Below are 22,528 nucleotides of genomic sequence, written 5' to 3' on the forward strand. Positions count from 1 at the left end.
GATCATTTTTCCACTAACTAACTATTGTCGGTCAAATTTTAGGTGATTGATTTTTGGTGAGAGTCAGTTGGCAGCTACTTTGGTAGACTGTTGATCGTCATCGACAACTACCGACCATTGTTTAGTGACTATTGTCGGTGAGAGTCAGTTGACAACTACCACTGTTGATCGTCATGAAAAACCTTTAGGGTGCATTTGGGGGAGGGAAAGAGTTATGGGGGAAAAGGATTGTAATAATTCTAGGATTATGATAATTCTAGTGTTATGATCATAATATGTGTTTGGAGGAAAAAATATAAAATGTAGCATTATAATAGTTGGGAGAGATTATGATAGTAGTGTTATAATAATATGTGTTTAGGGGAAGGATTATGATTGTAGTAATTTAAAAAATAATAATAGAATTTAGATTGGGTTATTTGGGTAGTGTAATGTAGGGTTGTAAGAAAGTAAAAAGAGGATAAGATAGGGTTATTTAGGAATTAGGATCATTTATCATATTCCTTGGGCCAAAACATTCCTAATCTTTTTTCCCCTAAAACCCCACCCCAAACACACCAATCATTATTTTTCTGGCTACTACTTTTCATCGACTGTTAGTGGCCAACTTTTGTCTACTATTTCCTCAGTCGACATCGGTCAAACTTCAACAATTTTTTTCAAGGACCATAATCGACAAACTTCAAAAGAACGTGTTTTTGGCAATTGCATTTTTTGGACCGTAGGTGGTCAACTTATGTGCATCATTTTCTCCCTAACCACTGTCAGTTACCTTCGACAAATACTTTTCGGTGAGTATAGCCGGCCAACTTTTGCCAATCATTTCTCGATAATCGCTGTCATTCGACCTCTGACATCTATTTTCATCAACCTTTATCACCTGTTGTTGTCAACCTCTCGTCGTTGTTTTCAATCGTTATTACCGACCAATCCCCATCAACTGCTTGAAATGATGAAATTTTTCTTGAGGTACGTGATTATCAAAATGATGGGTTGTTATGGATAGAAGTATGCAAAACAATAATTTATTTTCAGTCTAAAATAAAATAATACAAGAATAGAAAAAGACTAGATGAAATATGAGGGTTAGGGATTACCTCAATTACCTTTCAAAGTTATCTTTTTAACCCTTCTTACCTTTGTGGAAATTGAGACTAGTATGGGGAAGAAGGGTGTCGAACCCGAGAGAGCACTTAGGATTCAAAACTTCAAAATTTACAAACAGGGTCGATTAGTAACTTCATGATCTAAAAGAAAATTAGAAACACAAAAAAAAGGGGGGGAGGGGGTTTGTGGAAGTAATTCTTGAACGATAGTAAAGAACAAACATTAAGGGATGATTAGTGACAACAAGTAATTAAAGTAAAGTTTTTCTTTCAAGTTTAGTAGATGGATTTTTTCTTAGGCAATTACCATGTTTCTTATCATTGAAAAAGAAAGAAGATCAATTAATCTTTTCTTGAATATGCAAGAATGGAATTTTTACAAAAAGAAAGTAACAAAATCTCTATCAAAACATGATCAATCTCAGCAACCAAAGCATGTTCAAATTGAGGCAAAATTCATCCTATTCAAGATTTGCTAAGGAGGGGATAACCACTACCCTTAGCAAAATTAATGCTCACTTCAAACTTGTTTTGCAAGAATCAATTAGTAGAAAATTAAAGACAATCTCAACAATTAATTCGTCATAACAAACCATTGCAAATTAAAATTTAAGTTCAACACTTTAAGAGTTTGTAAAGAAATTTTCAATGTGATGAGAAAAACTTATTTGTTTTATTGAAATTTCAAAAGAAATTGCAAAGGGAAATAAGCAATTAAATAAAAATTTAAAAGATATAGAAAATAATTTAATTCTTAAAGAAAACATGGTAATTTAACCCGAAAAAAAGTCTCAAAAGATTACCTTAACCCATCAAGATTGATGAAATTCTTGAAGAATTGTTGAGGAAATAATCCATTTCTTTGACAAAAGTAACATTTTATTGATAAAGTGTAACGACCCAACTCCTTATACTGAATCGAAGTCATTACCAAATATAGAACAAGTGGTTTAAGTCATAAAAAAATTTCAAAATGCATACGGTTTAAGAAATTTTATTTATAAAATTTAAACAAAGTAGTCATGCAAAAATGTAAAAGCGTTCTGAAATCCTACTCGGGCCCTATCTACATAAAAGATGGTAAGTGATGAAAAGTACTCAAATTCAAATGCGAAAATCTGAAATAAGAATAAGCGGAAGCGGTAGTCCCTATGGCCCTCCACGGTCTCACTTCGGGTCGCTCGCCAGCTTGCCCTTGCCCTTGCCCCGTCCTCTACCTGAAAACATAAAACGAAGAGAGTGAGTATAAAAATACTCAGTAAGGGACCCACTACTAGTCCCACTAGGTGCCTGTTAACTTCCTGTTAGAGTCCTGATAACTGGTACCCAATCTCTGGCACGTTCCCGAACACGTGCAATCATGCGCTCCCGTAGGAACGTAACTCTGGTCTTCGGTGTCCCGAGGGACACCTAGGACAGTCGGGATGCGAGGACCCCGTCGAGTCACTCGAGTCATATCTATATCCATGCTAGACTGGCGTCCCGTCGGACCACACAGTCCTCAATAGGTGGTGATCCCGAAGGACACCCATGCAGGTACGACTCTAACAGATCAAGCTAACAGGTACCCTAAGTGCAGTATACATACACATGGCATCAGCATATAACATATCATATAAATCATCTCTGCCCTCTCCGTCTCGACATTCGTCGTATAGCTATAACAGCTCTCGCCACACATAACAGGCTATAGTATAACCATACCGTCATTTACATCATACTAATATTGATTTCAGGCATCGTACCGTCCAATCCTCAACATGCAAAATTGGAGTATACATCATCTCATATTTCTAAGCATGGAGCTAGTAGTAGAATCTCTTACCTGGAGATTTACTTGACGAGTCCTAACCGCGAGGCAGTACGCTTTCCAAGCGACGAGGTCCTAACTGTTTAATATGCCAAAATTCGTAATTAGGTCGCCCACGATTAACGGTTCAAAATTCATTCGAAATGACTTACCCTAGAAGGAGATTGCAGTGCTCAAGCCCCTACTGAAGAAATCCCCCGCTGCAGCAGTTACTTGGTCCAAGACGTCCCTTAAGGAAAAATGATCTAATTTAATTCCAAATTAAATTAACTAGTGCCCAAAATATTGAATCTTACTGGATAATGCCAAAATAATTGATTTAATTACCAAAAATTAGGTGGAAGGAGCCAAATTAGTCCTGGCGGCTCGGCTGGAAGAGGACAGGGACCGGCTCGGCTTGGCGCAGGCGCGGCTCGGCTCGGCACAGGGATTACGCGTGCGGCTCGGCTTGCAGCAGGAGGGAGACGCGGCTCGGCTACGCAGAAGCGCGGCGCGGCGCGGCTTGTGGTGCAGACCGGCGCGGCTCGTGGCGTGGGATGGGCGCGCGCGGGCTCGGCTTACGACTCGGAGCGGGCGTGCGCGAGCGTGGAGCGGGTTCGGTTTCGGGCGAGCGGGCGCGGGTCGGTTTCGGGCGAGCGGGCGCGGATCGATTTCGGGTTCGGGCGTCGGCCGAAACGTGGGTTCGGCTTCGACGGCTGGAGGCGCGCGGCTGACGATCGTCAACTGCTGCTGCTCGGCGACTCGGCAGGACGCGGCTTCACGCGATGGCTGGCGGCTGCGCACGATCCGGCTGAGCTGCTCGACGACGCAGCAGAACGCGGCTTCATGCGACGGCTGGCGGCTGCGAACGACTCGGCTGAGCTGCTCGACGACGCAGCAGAACGAGGCTTCACGCGACGGCTGGCGGCTGCAACGATCCGGCTGAGCTGACGAACAGAAGGAGGAGGGCTTGGCGGCTCGGGTACGCGGCGGCGGCGGCGGCGGCGGCGTGCGGCGGCTAGGGTTTCCAAAAAAAATTCCTTTTTTTTTTTTTTTTTTTTTCTTTCTCTCCCTCTTTACGCACGAGTCCCAAGGCCCTTTTATATAAAAAAAATGACTCTTTTCTTTCCTTTTAAAAACCCAAAACAACCCCTCTCTCTCTCTCTCCAAATCTCACCAAAACAACCAATTTTTGTTTAATATGGGCTTCCCTAATTATTTCCAACAAAATAAAATTAAAATAATAAGATAAATAAATAAATGGAAAAATGATTCTTATTATCCTAAACAAATGAGGATTCCCAACTTTAATTACTCAAGAAAATCCAAATGGTAAGGTTCTTCCAATAAATCTAAAATTTCCATAACCCCACTTAACATTAATGACAATGGACAAAACCCAAAAGAGATATCGAATTGTTGGGCGTTACAATCTTCCCTCCTAAAAAACTTTCGTCCTCGAAAGTTCTAATCCTCGAACAGCTCGGGGTACTGGGCTCTCATATCCTCTTCTTTCTCCCACGTGGCCTCTTCCACTCCATGGTTCTGCCAAAGGATTTTGACCAGTGGAATTTCTCGACTGCGAAGCTTCTTGACCTCCCTTGCCAAGACCTCGACAGGCTGCTCCTCGTAGCTCAAGTTCTCGCTAATCTGCAGTGGTTCGAAGTCCACCACATGTGTTGGGTCTGCGACATATTTCCTCAGCATGGAGATATGGAACACGTCGTGCACTGCAGCAAAAGATGGGGGTAGCGCCAAGCGGTAAGCCACGGGGCCAATCCGCTCCAATATCTCGAACGGCCCTACGAAGCGTGGACTCAGCTTCCCCTTCTTCGCGAACCTCAGAACACCCTTCATGGGTGCAACCTTCAGAAAGACCATATCTCCCACTTCAAACTCGAGGTCCTTACGTCGTACATCAGCGTAACTCTTCTGTCTGCTCTGGGCTGTCAGCATACGAGCTCGGATCTTCTGTATGGCTGCGTTGGTCGTCTGCACTAACTCGGGGCCTAGCATCCTCTGCTCTCCAACCTCGCTCCAGCAGACAGGGGATCTACAGCACTTGCCATACAGAGCCTCGAACGGTGCCATACCGATGGTAGCCTGGTAGCTGTTGTTGTAGGCAAACTCCATCAGATGCAGATGGGAGTCCCAACTTCCTGAAAACTCTAGTACGCAGGCTCGCAGCATGTCTTCCAAAATCTGGTTCAGCCTCTCTGTCTGACCGTCAGTCTGAGGGTGGAATGCCGTGCTGAAGTCCAACCTCGTACCTAGTGCAAGTTGAAGTCCTTTCCAGAACTTCGATGTGAAACGGGCGTCTCTGTCTGAAATGATGGATACGGGTACTCCATGTAGTCTCACAATCTCTGTCATATATAGCTGCCCCCACTTACTGGCAGTGTAAGTGGATTTCCCTGGCACGAAATGGGCCGACTTCGTGAGTCTGTCGACCACAACCCAGATCACCGTGTAGCCCCTTAGGGTCTTGGGCAGTCCCGTAATAAAATCCATCGACACACTCTCCCACTTCCACCCTGGCACACTCAAGGGTTGCAACAACCCTGCTGGATGCTGCCTAGGTGCCTTCACCTGCTGGCACACCAAGCATCTACTGACAAAGTCTGCCACATCCCTCTTCATGCCCCTCCACCAATAGACACTCCTTAAGTCCTGGTACATCTTCGTACTCCCAGGGTGCATGGTAAACGGGGAACTGTGGGCCTCAGTCAAAAGCTCCGTCTTAACTGCGCTGTCTTCCGGCACACACAGGCGTCCCTCAAACATAAGGCCATCGTCAGAGGATATGGAGAAGTCTTCACCTTGCTCTGTCTCTACCACACGACGCTTCTCTGCCAAGTAAGGGTCATTCAGCTGAGCAGCAATGATCTTTTGCCTCAAGGTTGGCTGAACTGCCAACTGAGCCAACTGTGCGGTAACCTCACCTACTGAGACTGCAATCTCGGCTCTCTCAAAATCCCTGAGTAAGGGGGTCTGCTTGGTGATTAGCGCTGCTGAATGTGTCACTTTCCTACTCAGCGCGTCAGCCACTACATTTGCTTTGCCTGGGTGGTATAGGATCTCGCAGTCGTAGTCTTTCACCAACTCGAGCCACCTCCTCTGCCTCATGTTCAACTCCTTCTGAGTGAAGAAGTACTTCAGGCTCTTATGGTCGGTGTAAATCTGAATCTTCTCACCGTACAGATAGTGCCTCCATATCTTCAGTGCAAAGACTACAGCTGCCAACTCCAAGTCATGGGTAGGGTAGTTCTGCTCATGGATCTTCAACTGGCGGGAGGCATAAGCAACCACCTTACCTTGCTGCATCAGGACACAGCCCAGTCCCTTCTTGGAGGCGTCACTATAGATTACAAAGTTTCCCGAACCATCGGGCACTGTCAGGACCGGTGCAGTCACTAGCTTCTGTTTGAGCTCCTGAAAGCTCCTCTCGCATGCTGGGCTCCAGACAAAAGGGGTTCCCTTTCTGGTCAACTGGGTCAACGGGCTGGCTATACGTGAGAAGTCTTCCACGAACCTCCTGTAGTAACCTGCCAAGCCCAGAAAACTTCGAATTTCACTAACCGTGGACGGTCGAGTCCAGTTGGTCACCGCTTCAATCTTTGCGGGATCTACTGAAACTCCCTCACTGGAAACCACGTGGCCAAGAAACGTCACCTTCCTTAACCAGAATTCACACTTGGAGAACTTGGCATACAACTTGTTGGCTCGAAGGGTCTCCAAAACCTGGTGTAAGTGCTCCTCGTGCTCAGCCTCAGTTTTTGAGTAAATGAGGATGTCGTCAATGAAGACTATGACGAACGAGTCTAGAAAGTCCTTAAACACCCTGTTCATCAAATCCATGAATACTGCAGAAGCGTTAGTCAAGCCGAAAGACATCACAACGAATTCGTAATGTCCGTACCTCGATCGAAAGGCCGTCTTGGGAATGTCACCGTCCCTAATCCTCAACTGGTGATAGCCTGATCGCAGGTCGATCTTGGAAAAGACAGTGGCTCCCTGCAACTGATCGAACAGGTCATCAATCCTGGGCAAGGGGTAGCGGTTTTTGACTGTCACCTTGTTCAGCTCTCGGTAGTCAATACAAAGGCGCATCGACCCATCCTTCTTCTTCACGAACAATACTGGGGCTCCCCAAGGCGACACACTGGGCCGGATGAAGCCTTTGTCCAGCAACTCCTGTAACTGGACCTTCAACTCCTTTAGCTCGGCTGGAGCCATTCTGTAAGGGGCCCTCGAGATAGGGGCAGTGCCCGGCTCTAACTCAATGGCGAAGTCTACCTCTCTGGGAGGCGGAAGTCCTGGGAGTTCGTCTGGGAAAACGTCGGGGTACTCCCTCACCACTGGTTCAGACGATAGGGAAACTTCTGGCTCTCTAATATCCACTACGCTTGCCAAGATGCCCCAAGTTCCCTGGCTGAGCAGTTTACTAGCCTTCATGGCTGAGATGATCTTGGGTATACATACCATGCCTGCCCCCCTGAACTTGAAGCTAGCCTCGGAGGGAGGGTTAAAGACAACTTCCTTGCCAAAACAGTCTATATTTGCATGGTTGGCTGACAGCCAATCCATGCCTAGTATCACATCAAAATCCTGCATGTCTAACACTAGCAAGGTCACGTCTAACATACGATTCGCTATCTCTACCCGACATGCCTTTATCTGTTCTTTGGACAACAGGACCTCCCCAGATGGAGTAGAAACCGACAAAACACTACCCAAAGGCTCTACCTCCAAACCCACATGCTGAACGAAAACGGAGGATATAAACGAGTGGGATGACCCAGAGTCAAATAGCACAAAAGCATAATGCCCCAAAATTAGGAGCGTACCTGTCACCACTGTGCCAGCTCGCTCGGCCTCCTGCCGGGTGGTGGCGAAAACTCTCCCCTGTTGGGGAGCAGAAGGCTGGGGCGGTGTCGTCTCAAAGGGTTTCCGAGGACACACATCAGCAGTGTGCCCCGGCTGTCTACATCTGAAGCAGACTCCACTTCCAGCTAAGCAACGACCTCCGTGGACTCTCCCGCAGGTAGTACAAGCGGGTAGCTCTCTCAGAGTCCTCCCGGCTGCTGCAAGCTCCCGTCGGTGTCTCTGGAAGACACCTCCTAACCTCAGTGTTCGCTGCGGTGCTACGTCAGGCTGCGTCTCCACCTTTCTCTTCTGTCCCAAGGCTGACCCTCTGCCGGCAGCCTTAGACGGATCGGCTCTCTCAGGCAGGCTCAAATCCAGTGCTATACGTAGTGCATCGGCATGCGTGGCTGGGCGGAGGGCTCTGACAATGCCCTGAAGGTCTAGCCTGAGTCCTCTAACGAATTTCTCCGTCCTGGCAGCCTCATCCCTTACCATATCGGGTGCAAAGCGGGACAGCATATCGAACTCGGCGTCGTACTGCTCCACCGTCATGTCGCCTTGCTCCAAGTTTAGGAACTCTTGCAGCTTGGCGTGCTTCACATTTGCAGAGAAGAACTTAGCATAGAAGTTCTCCTTGAACTGCTCCCAAGTTATTTTGCTGACATCGCCCCCCAGCATTCTCTCAGCGGTCTCCCACCAGGCGGTGCCCCTGTCCTCCAAAAAGAAGACTGCACACTGCACCTTCTGGTCTTCTGGGCACTTCATGTACCGGAAAATAGTCTCTATGGACGTCAACCACATTTGGGCCTTTGTGGGGTTGTCCATGGATCCGTCAAAGGTCTTGGGATTATACTTCCTGAAATCCCGTAAGTGTTTCGCCTCGGCCGACAGTTGAACTGGTACTGGTTGAGCTTCCTCAGGGGCTGGAGGAGCGACGGCCTGAGCCGGAACAGGGGCGGCCTGGGCCTGAGCAGGGGCGGCCTGGTTCTGCTGGGCGGCAAGGAAAGGCGCCAAAGCAGCTTGCAGCATGTCCTGATAACGCTGCTCCATCGCGGCGAGATCCGCCTGGGTGACCGGTGCGTTTGGGTCGACTGCCGGTGCAACAGGTGGCGCCTCCGGCTGGCCACGACCGGCTCCTCTGCCTCCCCTACCACCTCCTCGGCGTGCACCCCTACGTGGCGGCATTCTCCCTAAAATTCACCAACAAACTTTTCACCACAAGAACTTAACACCCTATATCTAGGTCTTAGACTATTCAGGCAAAATTGTAATCTTAACATTAGCAAGGCTTTAGACATACCTGGCGAGTGCCGAAGGACCGTATAGCCATAGGGTGAAGTAAAACCAAAACAAAAAAAATGACTTACATCGTAGGTCAGTCTACAGAACCTAAAACACTGTGCTCTGATACCAACTGTAACGACCCAACTCCTTATACTGAATCGAAGTCATTACCAAATATAGAACAAGTGGTTTAAGTCATAAAAAAATTTCAAAATGCATACGGTTTAAGAAATTTTATTTATAAAATTTAAACAAAGTAGTCATGCAAAAATGTAAAAGCGTTCTGAAATCCTACTCGGGCCCTATCTACATAAAAGATGGTAAGTGATGAAAAGTACTCAAATTCAAATGCGAAAATCTGAAATAAGAATAAGCGGAAGCGGTAGTCCCTATGGCCCTCCACGGTCTCACTTCGGGTCGCTCGCCAGCTTGCCCTTGCCCTTGCCCCGTCCTCTACCTGAAAACATAAAACGAAGAGAGTGAGTATAAAAATACTCAGTAAGGGACCCACTACTAGTCCCACTAGGTGCCTGTTAACTTCCTGTTAGAGTCCTGATAACTGGTACCCAATCTCTGGCACGTTCCCGAACACATGCAATCATGCGCTCCCGTAGGAACGTAACTCTGGTCTTCGGTGTCCCGAGGGACACCTAGGACAGTCGGGATGCGAGGACCCCGTCGAGTCACTCGAGTCATATCTATATCCATGCTAGACTGGCGTCCCGTCGGACCACACAGTCCTCAATAGGTGGTGATCCCGAAGGACACCCATGCAGGTACGACTCTAACAGATCAAGCTAACAGGTACCCTAAGTGCAGTATACATACACATGGCATCAGCATATAACATATCATATAAATCATCTCTGCCCTCTCCGTCTCGACATTCGTCGTATAGCTATAACAGCTCTCGCCACACATAACAGGCTATAGTATAACCATACCGTCATTTACATCATACTAATATTGATTTCAGGCATCGTACCGTCCAATCCTCAACATGCAAAATTGGAGTATACATCATCTCATATTTCTAAGCATGGAGCTAGTAGTAGAATCTCTTACCTGGAGATTTACTTGACGAGTCCTAACCGCGAGGCAGTACGCTTTCCAAGCGACGAGGTCCTAACTGTTTAATATGCCAAAATTCGTAATTAGGTCGCCTACGATTAACGGTTCAAAACTCATTCGAAATGACTTACCCTAGAAGGAGATTGCAGTGCTCAAGCCCCTACTGAAGAAATCCCCCGCTGCAGCAGTTACTTGGTCCAAGACGTCCCTTAAGGAAAAATGATCTAATTTAATTCCAAATTAAATTAACTAGTGCCCAAAATATTGAATCTTACTGGATAATGCCAAAATAATTGATTTAATTACCAAAAATTAGGTGGAAGGAGCCAAATTAGTCCTGACGGCTCGGCTGGAAGAGGACAGGGACCGGCTCGGCTTGGCGCAGGCGCGGCTCGGCTCGGCACAGGGATTACGCGTGCGGCTCGGCTTGCAGCAGGAGGGAGACGCGGCTCGGCTACGCAGAAGCACGGCGCGGCGCGGCTTGTGGTGCAGACCGGCGCGGCTCGTGGCGTGGGATGGGCGCGCGCGGGCTCGGCTTACGACTCGAAGCGGGCGTGCGCGAGCGTGGAGCGGGTTCGGTTTCGGGCGAGCGGGCGCGGGTCGGTTTCGGGCGAGCGGGCGCGGATCGGTTTCGGGTTCGGGCGTCGGCCGAAACGTGGGTTCGGCTTCGACGGCTGGAGGCGCGCGGCTGACGATCGTCAACTGCTGCTGCTCGGCGACTCGGCAGGACGCGGCTTCACGCGATGGCTGGCGGCTGCGCACGATCCGGCTGAGCTGCTCGACGACGCAGCAGAACGCGGCTTCATGCGACGGCTGGCGGCTGCGAACGACTCGGCTGAGCTGCTCGACGACGCAGCAGAACGAGGCTTCACGCGACGGCTGGCGGCTGCAACGATCCGGCTGAGCTGACGAACAGAAGGAGGAGGGCTTGGCGGCTCGGGTACGCGGCGGCGGCGGCGGCGGCGGCGTGCGGCGGCTAGGGTTTCCAAAAAAAATTCCTTTTTTTTTTTTTTTTTTTTTTCTTTCTCTCCCTCTTTACGTACGAGTCCCAAGGCCCTTTTATATAAAAAAAATGACTCTTTTCTTTCCTTTTAAAAACCCAAAACAACCCCTCTCTCTCTCTCTCTCCAAATCTCACCAAAACAACCAATTTTTGTTTAATATGGGCTTCCCTAATTATTTCCAACAAAATAAAATTAAAATAATAAGATAAATAAATAAATGGAAAAATGATTCTTATTATCCTAAACAAATGAGAATTCCCAACTTTAATTACTCAAGAAAATCCAAATGGTAAGGTTCTTCCAATAAATCTAAAATTTCCATAACCCCACTTAACATTAATGACAATGGACAAAACCCAAAAGAGATATCGAATTGTTGGGCGTTACATAAAGTTTCAAGAATTTTGCTACAAGAATTGAATGAGAAAGAGGATTTTTTTTTTTACATTCGAATTTCTTTTTTTTTTTTGTCAAAAAAATATGAGGGATTTTATAGAATAGAAAATGGGAGAAGAAAAATGGAACTAGGTTAAAAACGACCATTTTGCAGTTAAATTTAGGGAAGATGATGAACTGGGTCACAAATGGGCTTGGGGTTGGGTCTTGGGTTGGCCCAATTAAAGAGAAAAATAAAAAAAGGAAATGCGGCTGCTGAGATTCAAACTCACGATAGGGGAGAGGCGCGCACAGACGAGGGCTCAACACGTGGCGAACTAGGCGCGGGTTGCGAACTGGTTCGTGGATCGGGTTTTGCGAAAAAAGAAAGGAAAAATAGGGGCGTGCCTGGAGTTCGAACACGCGACTTTCAGGCGGACGTGTGGCGTGATGCCATGTGGTGCGATCTGGTTCGTTCGATCTTTTCCAATTTTTCGGTTTTGCCCTTGAACTTGTTTTTGACCGTTCTTCTTCGTTATAACTCCGGTTTAAGTGATTTCAGTGGCATTAAACTTGTATCGGGAGGAAGTTTCATATTTTGTATAAAAATGACATTTTAGTGAGTAAAATGGATAAAGGTTAGGAAAAATTAGTCTAATAGTGTTAGGTCTAAAATAACCCTAACAAAATACCCCCAACTTAAGACTTGTTCGTCCCAAGCAAGATAATTAAAAATGTGCTAACATTCAGTCATTCATCATGCAAGGGATTCACATATTATTTTTCAAGAATTAAATTCAAACAATCATGCAAAAAATTTTATGATGTTTTCAAACAAATATGCCAAGGATGTTACTCATGCCTTAACAATTCAACAAAGTAATATTTTATTATCAATTAAATATTCAAGAGAAGTAAGTAGTCAATTTGAGGTTGATTTTTAATAAAGTTCATTTATTGAAATCATGTTTAGATAAAACATCTAAGTTTTGCTATTTCGACTCACTAGACATGCTTCGAAAGAATTAAAAAATGCCCTATGCTTGTTTTCCCTCTACTCTGAAGCGGGAAGGATCCCTCCTTAAACTCGACCCTCGATCAAAACATTGAAACTAGCTAGAAAATTCCAAGATAGAATTGTATGGGTTTTACTAAGGCAAAGGATAGAATTTTTCTGTAGGGATTCGTACCTCACTAACATCGAGTAATCCTAACTTATCACGGAAAAAAAATCCTAAGGTTCAACATAATTGTACTCTTCTTTTTTTTTTTTTTTTGGATTCTATTTTTGGTAGCAAGCTTTTTGCTTAGCTCCGGCTTGGCTAACTCTAATCTTGGATTTAATCTATTAGGTTCTATGATTGACCGTTCTTTCGAGGTTACAACAAATGAATTTAAGCATTCTATCCTTTTCTAAAGACTTCTAGATTCGTCATGGCTCGACAAAGGGGTTTTTTTTTTCTAATTCATGATTCAAAGAGATGAAAAGTTTAAAAATTAACCTCAATTTCATAAATGGTTATTTATTCTATTTAAAATCAAAACAAAAAATTGCTAAGAGAGGTGTATCATAGCAAATTATTATAAGAAACTTTGCAAAACAGTTAACATCCATGCATTTTCTTTTGCAAGCATTCATTCAAGCAAACAACATTCATTTCATTCATACATTCAGAATAATCCTAAAAAAAAATTTGGTCAATTTTAATCTACCTAAATCATGTAAATGCTTAAAAGAAGAAAAAAAAAAAAAATAGCAACCTAGTTTAACTAGTACCCACCCCCAACTTTAAAACTTTGCTTTGTCCTCAAAGCATTTTTAAGTAAAAATGTATGAAAATACCGAGGAACAGAAAACTTCCCTGGATTTGAGGACTTTGATTTTAAAGCTTGCTTCAAAGCGAAATGGTTGCTTCCTTTTATGATTCTTTGATTTCTTCAAGTGAAATTGCCCTACATATTAAAAAAGGAAATTTCTCTCAATTTTATTTAATGCAAAACTAATCTAGGAAAAACTAAAAAGACAGAAATTAAAGAAAAGTAAAGACAGAAAGCAATAAAATCTTGACGTCTGACTGCTTCCAAGAAACGTAAAATTTTTTAAGGTCGGTTGCTCGACCGTGCTTTGGCTTTATGTGTAGAGGGGGAGAGAAAATGTTTCTATAGAACATTATTGTACGGATTGCCCTTCATGGAATATTTTCAGTCTATGCCCATTCACTTTGAAAAATTTTCCTGTGTCAAGACTTTTTATGGAAACTACACCAAAAGTAGAGAAATCAATCACAACAAAAGGACCAAGCCATTTAGATTTTAACTTTCCGGGCATGAGTTTAGTAGAAGAATTATATAAAATAACTTTTTGCCCTATTTCAAATTCTTTTCTTAGGATTTTTTTATCATGCAAAAGTTTAGTCTTTTCTTTGTAAATCCTAGAATTTTCATATGCTTCTAATTTCAATTCTTCTAATTCTAGTAAATCTAGGAATCTTTTCTCACCAGCTTCTAAGAGAGATAAATTGCATTGTCTAATTGCCCAATATGCTTTATGTTCTATTTCTACAGGGAGATGACAAGGCTTACCGTACACAAGCTTGAATGGAGATGTGCCAATTGGAGTTTTATAGGCTGTTCTGTATGCCCAAAGTGCATCGTTGAGGTGGAGGCTCCAATCCTTTCTTTTTGTGTTGACGGTTTTCTCTAGGATATTTTTTATCTCTCGATTAGAAGTTTCGACTTGTCCATTCGTTTGAGGATGGTATGGTGTGGAAATACGGTGTTGAACACCATATTTTCTCATCAAGGCTTCAACAGTCCGATTGCAAAAGTGTGTTCCTTGATTGCTAATGATTGCCCTTGGGATGCCAAATCTAGAAAATATGTTAGAAACTAGAAATCTTGAGACAACAGAAGAATCATTAGTCCTAGTGGGGATTGCTTCAACTCACTTTGATACATAATCAATGGCTGATAAAATGTAAAGATATCCAAAAGAAGAAGGAAAGGGACCCATAAAATCCATGCCCCAAATATCAAAAACTTCACAAGTAATAACGGGGTGAAGGGGCATTTCATTTCTTCTAGATAGAGATCTGGTTCTTTGTCAGTTTGCACATGATTTACAAAATGAAAAAGAATCTATAAATAACGTTTTCCAAAAGAATCCACTATCTAAAATTTTCCTAGCCATTCTTTTAGGACTAAAGTGACACTACAAGAAAATGGGCTTTTAATTGCTTTGGAGGATAACCCTTTTCAATAGGCTATTAAAAAGAAAACAAAGGGGGAAAAATTCCCGCCCAAGAAAAAAAGAAAAAGAGGGAAAAAAAGGGGCAATATGTGCGCGTTTCCTCTTTTTCATTTTCCGCAATGCTCTAGTCCGTCTGAAGGGGTATGAAGAACGAAAGGGGCCGATCTGAAAGAACGAAAAACCCTCGTCCTTGGATCTCACGATTTTTGTTCGTCTCTCTACTGCCGACGGGCGTTCTTGACGACGGTCGTTCTACCAACGACGACCGTTCAACCGAAAAACAGAGTAAAAAATTCCTCCCTCTCTCGATGGCTGTTCAACCGTCCGTCGAACATTGCTCCATCACCGAGCGTTGTTCTTCTTCAATTTGGTCAAGGTCGCTCTGTCGCCATCGTTTCAAGCGTTCTTCTTCAGCCGAACGTTCATTCGTTCCAAACTTCTTCAGTCGAACATGAAGGTCAAGCGTTGTTCTATACGCCGTTCTCGACATGCTTCTTGAGGTTTCGATCTTTTCAAGCTTCTCTGCATTTTTCAGCTTCGATTGGTTCTTCTTCCAGTGTCTTTATTTTGTTAAAGGCGAGTGGTGGAGATTTAATAGTTAGGTTAAATCTTGTGGTACACCCCCTTCTTCTTTTTTCTTAATCGTTTCATTTCACTCTAAAACATATACTAAATCCTCAAATTTAATTATTTGCCTTCCTCTATCTGAAAGTTTGCTGAGCTTCTCCCTATTTTGGAACTGTTGAAGATTTAATAGTTAGGCTAAATCTTGTGGTACGCCCCCTTTTTCTTCTTCCTTCAATCGCTTTAAATCAAATCTATCACTGCCTTCCTCCACTTTGCCTTCACATACACCATTGTTGACTCCCTCTTTAAGTATGCTTCTTAAACTTTTTGGTTTCTTTTTAATTTTATATATCATCTATTAGCTTTAACCTTGATTTTGAATGTTTTTCGAGAAATTCCATTCTGTTTTGCTGTGATGTTATTAAAAATGAACTGTATCTGAAAATCTTACTCATCGCATTCCAATTGTGTATTGTTTTCTTTCTTACTATTTAACTTTATTTTGCTTCTTACTATTGTAATTCTCTTTTATTATATTGAACCTTGCTTTACCTTGAGAGGTTGAGCTTCGGGACATAAGCCTCAAAATTCTTTTAAAAGACCTAAAATTTTCTTCTTTGTAAATGGTACTTACGGTGTTCTGAAATCTGCAGGTCTTTACTGGATACCTGTTAGCTGAATCTCTCATTGGACCTGGAGGTTTAAGCTTTGTCAGTGAAATGTGCAAGTATGTAACATTTATGTCCATCTCATTGAGTTGACAAATTTATGAACTTCTCTCCCTGATTCTTTTCTGTTGTAACATTCTGTTTTATTATAAAGCTAGATTTTCCTTTTTATGTGCTTATGTGGAATTATAGCTTCGATATGTCTTACATTCCGATGAGAGTTTATTCCAGTTGTACAGTGATTTTTTGGTTTTTATTTTAATTAACCTTTCATTTTATTTTATTTTTAAGTTTGTGTATTTTTGTGTTGTATCGCCCAAATGGTCACATTTTCAAGATCACAATTCTGATTTTGATTCTTTGTACAGTGCTTTTCAGCATAGGATGAACTTATCATGCCTCATGGTTTCAGTTCTTTTTCTTTTTAATTTTATTAATCTTGCAAATTCATGTTCTTGGGTAGATTCATTTTTTGGATTTTAGATATGTTGATAAGATGTTTTTGAAAATTTCAACTATGAATATGAACAAGTATTTGTCAATGTCACACGTTTATTATGCACTTGAGTTAAGAGTATCCATCCTAATTCCTATTTTGTACTCACGTTTATTATGCACTCTTGTTCAAGTGTCTTCAAATATGATTGAAGTGTTTTGGGCAACACTAGTATCTAATTGTTTCCCATCTCTGTGTGCAGTGTCTCTCTTTTTCTCACATATTCTCAAATCTATTTCTTCTACTATCTATTATTGTTATTGTCCAAAATGGTTGCTCGTCATATTTTTAATTATCATCATGCTTTTACACAATCTTTTCATGGAGAGTACTTGTGAAATTTTGTGTGCCGTGAAATTTTGAATCTCAGTCTAGTTATCGCCTGTACAAGCATTGGAATGTATTATGAATTTTGTTTTTGAATGCGGATCGATTTTTGTGTACATGTGCGGCCGTCGAAATAAGAGAGAGTATCGGTATTATAGTCGAAGAGCTCTCTTCCTTTTCCTGTAATTCTTAAATTGTTTCGACTAATCTTTGCAGTATGTCGATATTTTGGGTGAATTACTGCAAAAACTTATGAGTGTATGTTTTTTTATAGTTTGTTCACGACTTTTATAACATTGGACTAATTTGTGTTTGGATAAAGTACTAGATAAATGTAGAATGTTAACTTCATTACTTATGTTGTTCAGGTAGTGGAGAGTCCTTTATTAGTTTTATGTTGTCCATATATGTTTTTTTTTATAGAAACGTATGAGTTATGTGTTACTAACAAAGTTTAGGAAGTTGAAACTTAGTATGTACCTTCTTTAACTATTAATTTCTATCTAGCTTTTTCAACTAAAATCTGTGTATAAACTTAATTATTCATTTAGTTTTTGTTCATAATTTTTCTGTAGGTTGATGAAAGAACAATTGTACAAAGCCCAAGAATGTGATGGCCAAGAATTGTATGAAACCCTATTACCTTTTTATAACTAATGGATAGTATAGGTTGATCATCGTGTTGGATTACATGATATATTAGTGACTATCTTTTGTGAGAATACTTAACCATAGAAATAGCATCTTGTACAGGGCATTATAAATCTTTTGAGTTGTATTTTGCGCACGGCAATATGTAAGAATCATTTTTTGTTACTTGATTTTTTATGTATGAGTCATGAACCATAGCATTTGAAATATATTTTCTTCGCATAAGTGGGATGATTTTATATGTTGATGTTGGAAATTGAATATTGATATTAAAAAAAGTTTATTATAGAAAAAATATGTGAAAATACTACTTTATTAAAGCTTTTATCTAAAGGTATGACTAAAAGTTTAAACTTATTAAAATGCTATTACAAATAATAAATAACAATTTATATTTGCTATAAAAAGTTTTTCATAGCTCTAAGAAAACGCTATCAAAATGTACACTTTTCATAGCTTTTACAAGACACTGTAAAAAAGCTTTCATAGCTTTAAGAAAACACTATCATAAATGATATAAATAGAAAATTGCTATTACAAAGTTATTTTCATAACCTTCACAAAACACTATCAAAATGCATACTTTTTATAGCTTTGAAAAAACGTTATTAAAAATTCAGACTTTTAATAACGTGGGCTGACACGATTTTTTGTTAAACGCTATAAAATGTCTACGATAGCATTTTTAGTGAGCTATCTTAGACCTTTTTTCCTGTAGTGTGACCTCCGCATGCATGATCATGACAAAATGATAAAATTGATTCATATTCATGCTCGGGAACACATTTCCTAATGATTTGGTCAGAACAATATTTCCAAAGACATGGTGGTTCCTAAAAATAGTTTTTAGCATCACTACGTAATTTGGCTTTTTGTGAAAAAGAAAAGTCCGAAGGAAAGTTACCCGTGACTAAGTAGTTTACAATATTGGCGTAGCATGGTGCTTGAAGATTTGTTTGAAAGAGATGTTCTTCAGGGAAGTCTTCTCAAATTGGCGTACTTTCTTGCTTTTGTACAATTCGACTAAGATGGTCGACTACAAAGTTGTTGGCTCATTTTCTATCCTTGATGGTTAGGTTGAATTCTTGTAAAAGTAAAACCCATCGAACAAGCCTTGGTTTTGATTCTTTTTTCTAACCACTGCATGATCAGTGTAAACAATTACTGGGGAGCCAATAATGTAGCTTCTAAACTTATCTAAAGCAAAAACGATAGCAACAAATTCTTTTTCAGTTGTGGTGTAGTTAGATTATGCTTGGTTAAGGGTCCTAGATGCATAGTATATAGCATGCAATTTTTTATCTATCATTTGTTCTAAAACAACTCCTAATGCTAAGTTGCTTGCATCACACATTATTTTGAAAGGTAAATTCCAATTAAGAGATTGAAGGATAGGGGTAGAGACTAACCTTTGTTTGAGATCATCAAATGCCTTCTTACAATTGTCATCAATCAGAAATGGTACATCTTTTTGCAAGAGATTAGTTTGAAGCAAAGCAATTTTAGAAAAATCTTTTATAAATCGTCTATAAAAGCCGACACTACCAAGGAAGGATCTAACATCTTTTAAACATGTTGGATATGACAATTTTTGTATAACGTCAATTTTTTCTTTATCTATCTCTATTCCTTTTAAAGACACTAAGTGTCCTAAAACTGTACCATGAGACACCATGAAATGACACTTTTCATAATTCAAGACAAGATTAGTTTCTATGCATCTATTTAGAATTAATTCTAGACTCGCTAAACATGCATCAAAACTATCACCATAAACTGTGAAATCATCCATGAAAACTTCAATGCATTTTTCGATAAAGTCGAAAAATATGCTCATCACGCAACGTTGGAATGTGCCTGATGCATTACAAAGACCAAATGGCATACGCCTAAATGCATAAATTTCATAATCACAAGTAAAAGTTGTTTTCTTTTGTTCTTCACATGCTATAGGAATTTGGTAAAAACTAGAAAATCCATCTAAAAAACAAAAATATGATCTACCCACTAAGCGTTCTATCATTTGATCAAGAAAAGGTAAGGGGAAATGATCCGTTTTTGTTACCTTATTGAGTTTCCGGTAATCTATGCACATTCTCCAACCATTTTGCATTCGCATCGGAACCATCTCACCTTTGTCGTTCTTTACAACGGTCATCCCGGTCTTCTTTGGGACCACATCAACTGGACTTACCTATGTACTATCCGGGACGGGGTAAATAATTTCGGCATTTTAGCTTTAGTACCTCTTTCATGACAATTTCCTTCAATGTTGGGTTAAGTCTTCTTTGTGATTGGATTTTGTCTTTTGCTCCCTCCTCCAAAATAATACGGTGCATGCAAAAAGTGGGAGATATGTCCTTGATGTCGTCAAGAGTTCAACCAATGGCATGCTTTTTCTTCTTCAAGACATGGATAAGTCTTTCTTCTTGTTTTTGGTTTAGTTCCCTTGAGATGATTACGGGAAACATATTATTTTTCCTAAGAATATGTATTTCAAGTGTGGTGGGAGAGTTTTGAGCTCAATCTCTAGTTTCTATGGAGAAAAGAAAAGATTATCACAATTATTTTTTTCTAAAGCATAGTCAACATTGGGTTCTAACAATTCTCTATTTTCAACCATTTCTTGTTCAAAAAATTCATCATGTATAGACAATTCATCAACTTCATCATGCAATTCTAATGAACATAAAGACAAGCATTCATCCGGATATCTCATGGATTCAAAAATATTGAATGTGACAATGTCTTCATCAAACTCTACACTTGAAGAACCTTTATCAACATTTATAATGGCTTTTGCAGTTTTAAGAAAAGGTCTTCCTAATAAAATAGAGTGAGATGGTTTTATGCATGCTTCATTCATTTCTAATATGTAAAAATCCATCGGAAAAATTAGTTTGTCAATTTTCACAAGGACATCTTCAACTATTCCTAATGGTGAAATAAAAGATCTATCTGCTAGTTGTATGCATACACTAGTTTTTTGCAAATTATTAAGTTCTAGATCTTTAAAGACGTTGTATGACATGACATTTATAGATGCTCCTAAGTCAAGCATTGCATGAGAAATTAGCCTATTTCCTATTACACAAGGTAGAGAAAACATACCGAGGTCATTGCATTTTTCTAGAATATTACTCTTTAGAAGAGCCGAAACATTTTGACTTACCATCGCTCTTTCTTTTGTTTTCCTCTTGTCGGTACACAACTCCTTTAGAAACTTTGCATACCTCAGGACTTGTTGGATTGCATCGACAAGAGGCAAGTTGATTTGCACCTTTCTAAACATCTCCAAGAGTTCTTCCTCCTTGGATGTTTCCTTCTTTTTTGAAGCCAACCTAGAGGGAAAAGGATGTTTAGGTATGTAAGGAGTAAAATCATTAAGAGGAGATTTATCATTTTTAGAATTAGATGGTGAGGGGTTTGTTTCAACCTTTTCTTCCTTGGACTCATTCTTACTATTAAGAGGTAAGGGTTTAGAAGATACCTTTCTCTCTTTGGTGGTGGGGGTGTCAAGAATCTTACCACTCCTTAGTGAAATGACACTTACATTGCATGGTTCGGTTGAGCCGAAAGTTTGCCTTTCCCATCCATCTTGCTTATGGCGGTAGTAAGTTGAGTCATTTGTTGTTTCATCTCTTGTTGAAAAGAAAGAGTGTTAGTTGCCAAAGCTTTGATAATATCTTCAAGATTCGTACCTTGGTTTGAAGAGGTGGGTGGTGCTTGTGTATGCTTTTGGTTGTCATTCCCCCATCTTAAGTTTGAGTTGTCTCTCCACCTCGAATTATATGTATTACCGTGCGGGTCATATCTTCGAAAAATGTTTACATCCTCGATCACCTCGGGACATTTGTCATTTAGATGACCAACCAAGCCACAAACTCCACACTTGGTTACTTTAAGAGGAGTACCTTGTACAAAAGAAGTAAGAAGAGTAGTCATATTTAACATTTTTTATTTTAATTCACTTACCTCTTTTTTTAGAGAATGGTCAAGCTCCGATGCTCTATTCCCAAAGCTTTGAGAATTTTCTGCCATTCTTGAAATGAGCTCCCGTGGTTCAATGGGCGTCTTGTCAGCTAGAGCTCCTCTCGCCGTCGCATCTATCGTATTTCGGTCGAAAGACAAAAGATCAGAGAAAAAATATTGAATTAAAGAAGGGTAAAAAATATGATGGTGAGGAAAGCTAGCACAAAGCTCTTTGAATCTTTCCCAATATTTCGAGAGGGATTCTCCAAAGGCTTGTCTTATCCCATAAATTTCTTTCCTAATATTGTTTGCTCTAGAGGCGGGAAAAAATTTCTCTAAGAATTTCTTTCTTTGACTACCACAAGTGGTTATGGAACCCGGTTCTAAGTAGTAGAGTCATGTCTTTGCTACATCCGTAAGGGAAAAAGAAAAGGCTCGTAAATTTAGTTGTTCTTCCGAGATGCCGTGAGGCCTCATAGAATCACAAACCATATGAAAATCCTTAAGATGTTTGTGTGGGTCCTCTCCAGAAGTTCCTTTAAAGATGGGCAAAAGATGGATAAGTCCCAATTTTAATTTAAAAGGTTGAGTGGTTGAGGGTATGTCTATATAAAGAGGTCTTTGGTCTTCATCGGGCTCGACAAACTCTCTAAGGGTCTTTTCTCTAACTTCACCATATTCCTTGCACCAAGATTGGATTTAAAGGAGAATCTAGGCTAGGTTCTAAACCTCTTAAAGGTTCTTGGTTAGAAAGATTGGGGATGCTATTCTCTTCTCTCATTTCTCTTCTAATTCTACGAACCTCCTTATTTAAATCTTCAAAGTAAGGAAATTCTAAATTTGACGAACGGGTCATGCAAGAAAGGAGAAGAGAGAACACAAAGAATTCTACACGACCTCTTTATGCATATATATTTTTTTCTTTTTTTACAAAATAAATATAAGAATCAAGAAGCTCTAAAAGAAAGTTTAAAATCAAAAAGTCTTGAAAACTACACTATGCTCCCCAGCAAAGACACCATTTTTGAAATGATGAAATTTTTCTTGAGGTAAGTCGTTATCAAAATGATGGGTTGTTATGGATGTAAGTATGCAAAACAAG

General features: G+C 41.0%; 1 protein-coding gene and 1 long non-coding RNA gene across 3 annotated transcripts; one reads left to right on the forward strand and one right to left on the reverse strand.

The window, feature by feature from the left end:
• Window positions 1-14,772: 14,772 nt before the first annotated feature.
• On the forward strand, window positions 14,773-17,673 carry LOC103489760 (uncharacterized). Of its 2 annotated transcripts, none has more exons than XR_007818752.1 (3): window positions 14,773-15,360; window positions 15,458-16,039; window positions 17,379-17,673. It is a non-coding gene; the product is annotated as an uncharacterized LOC103489760 (long non-coding RNA). The 2 variants fall into 2 exon arrangements; XR_007818753.1 differs by having other exon boundaries at window positions 14,773-15,245; window positions 15,966-16,039.
• A 2,317-nt stretch (window positions 17,674-19,990) lies between these two features.
• Window positions 19,991-21,399, reverse strand: LOC127148470 (uncharacterized). The gene is made up of 2 exons (XM_051082183.1): window positions 21,008-21,399; window positions 19,991-20,795 (listed from the first exon to the last, which is right to left on the reverse strand). Exons 1-2 carry the CDS (start codon window positions 21,397-21,399, stop codon window positions 19,991-19,993), a joined length of 1,197 nt encoding a protein of 398 aa, XP_050938140.1.
• Between the last annotated feature and the right edge of the window lie 1,129 nt (window positions 21,400-22,528).

Source organism: Cucumis melo, chromosome 1, assembly GCF_025177605.1.
Source record: "Cucumis melo cultivar AY chromosome 1, USDA_Cmelo_AY_1.0, whole genome shotgun sequence".
Taxonomy (NCBI): Eukaryota; Viridiplantae; Streptophyta; class Magnoliopsida; order Cucurbitales; family Cucurbitaceae; genus Cucumis; species Cucumis melo.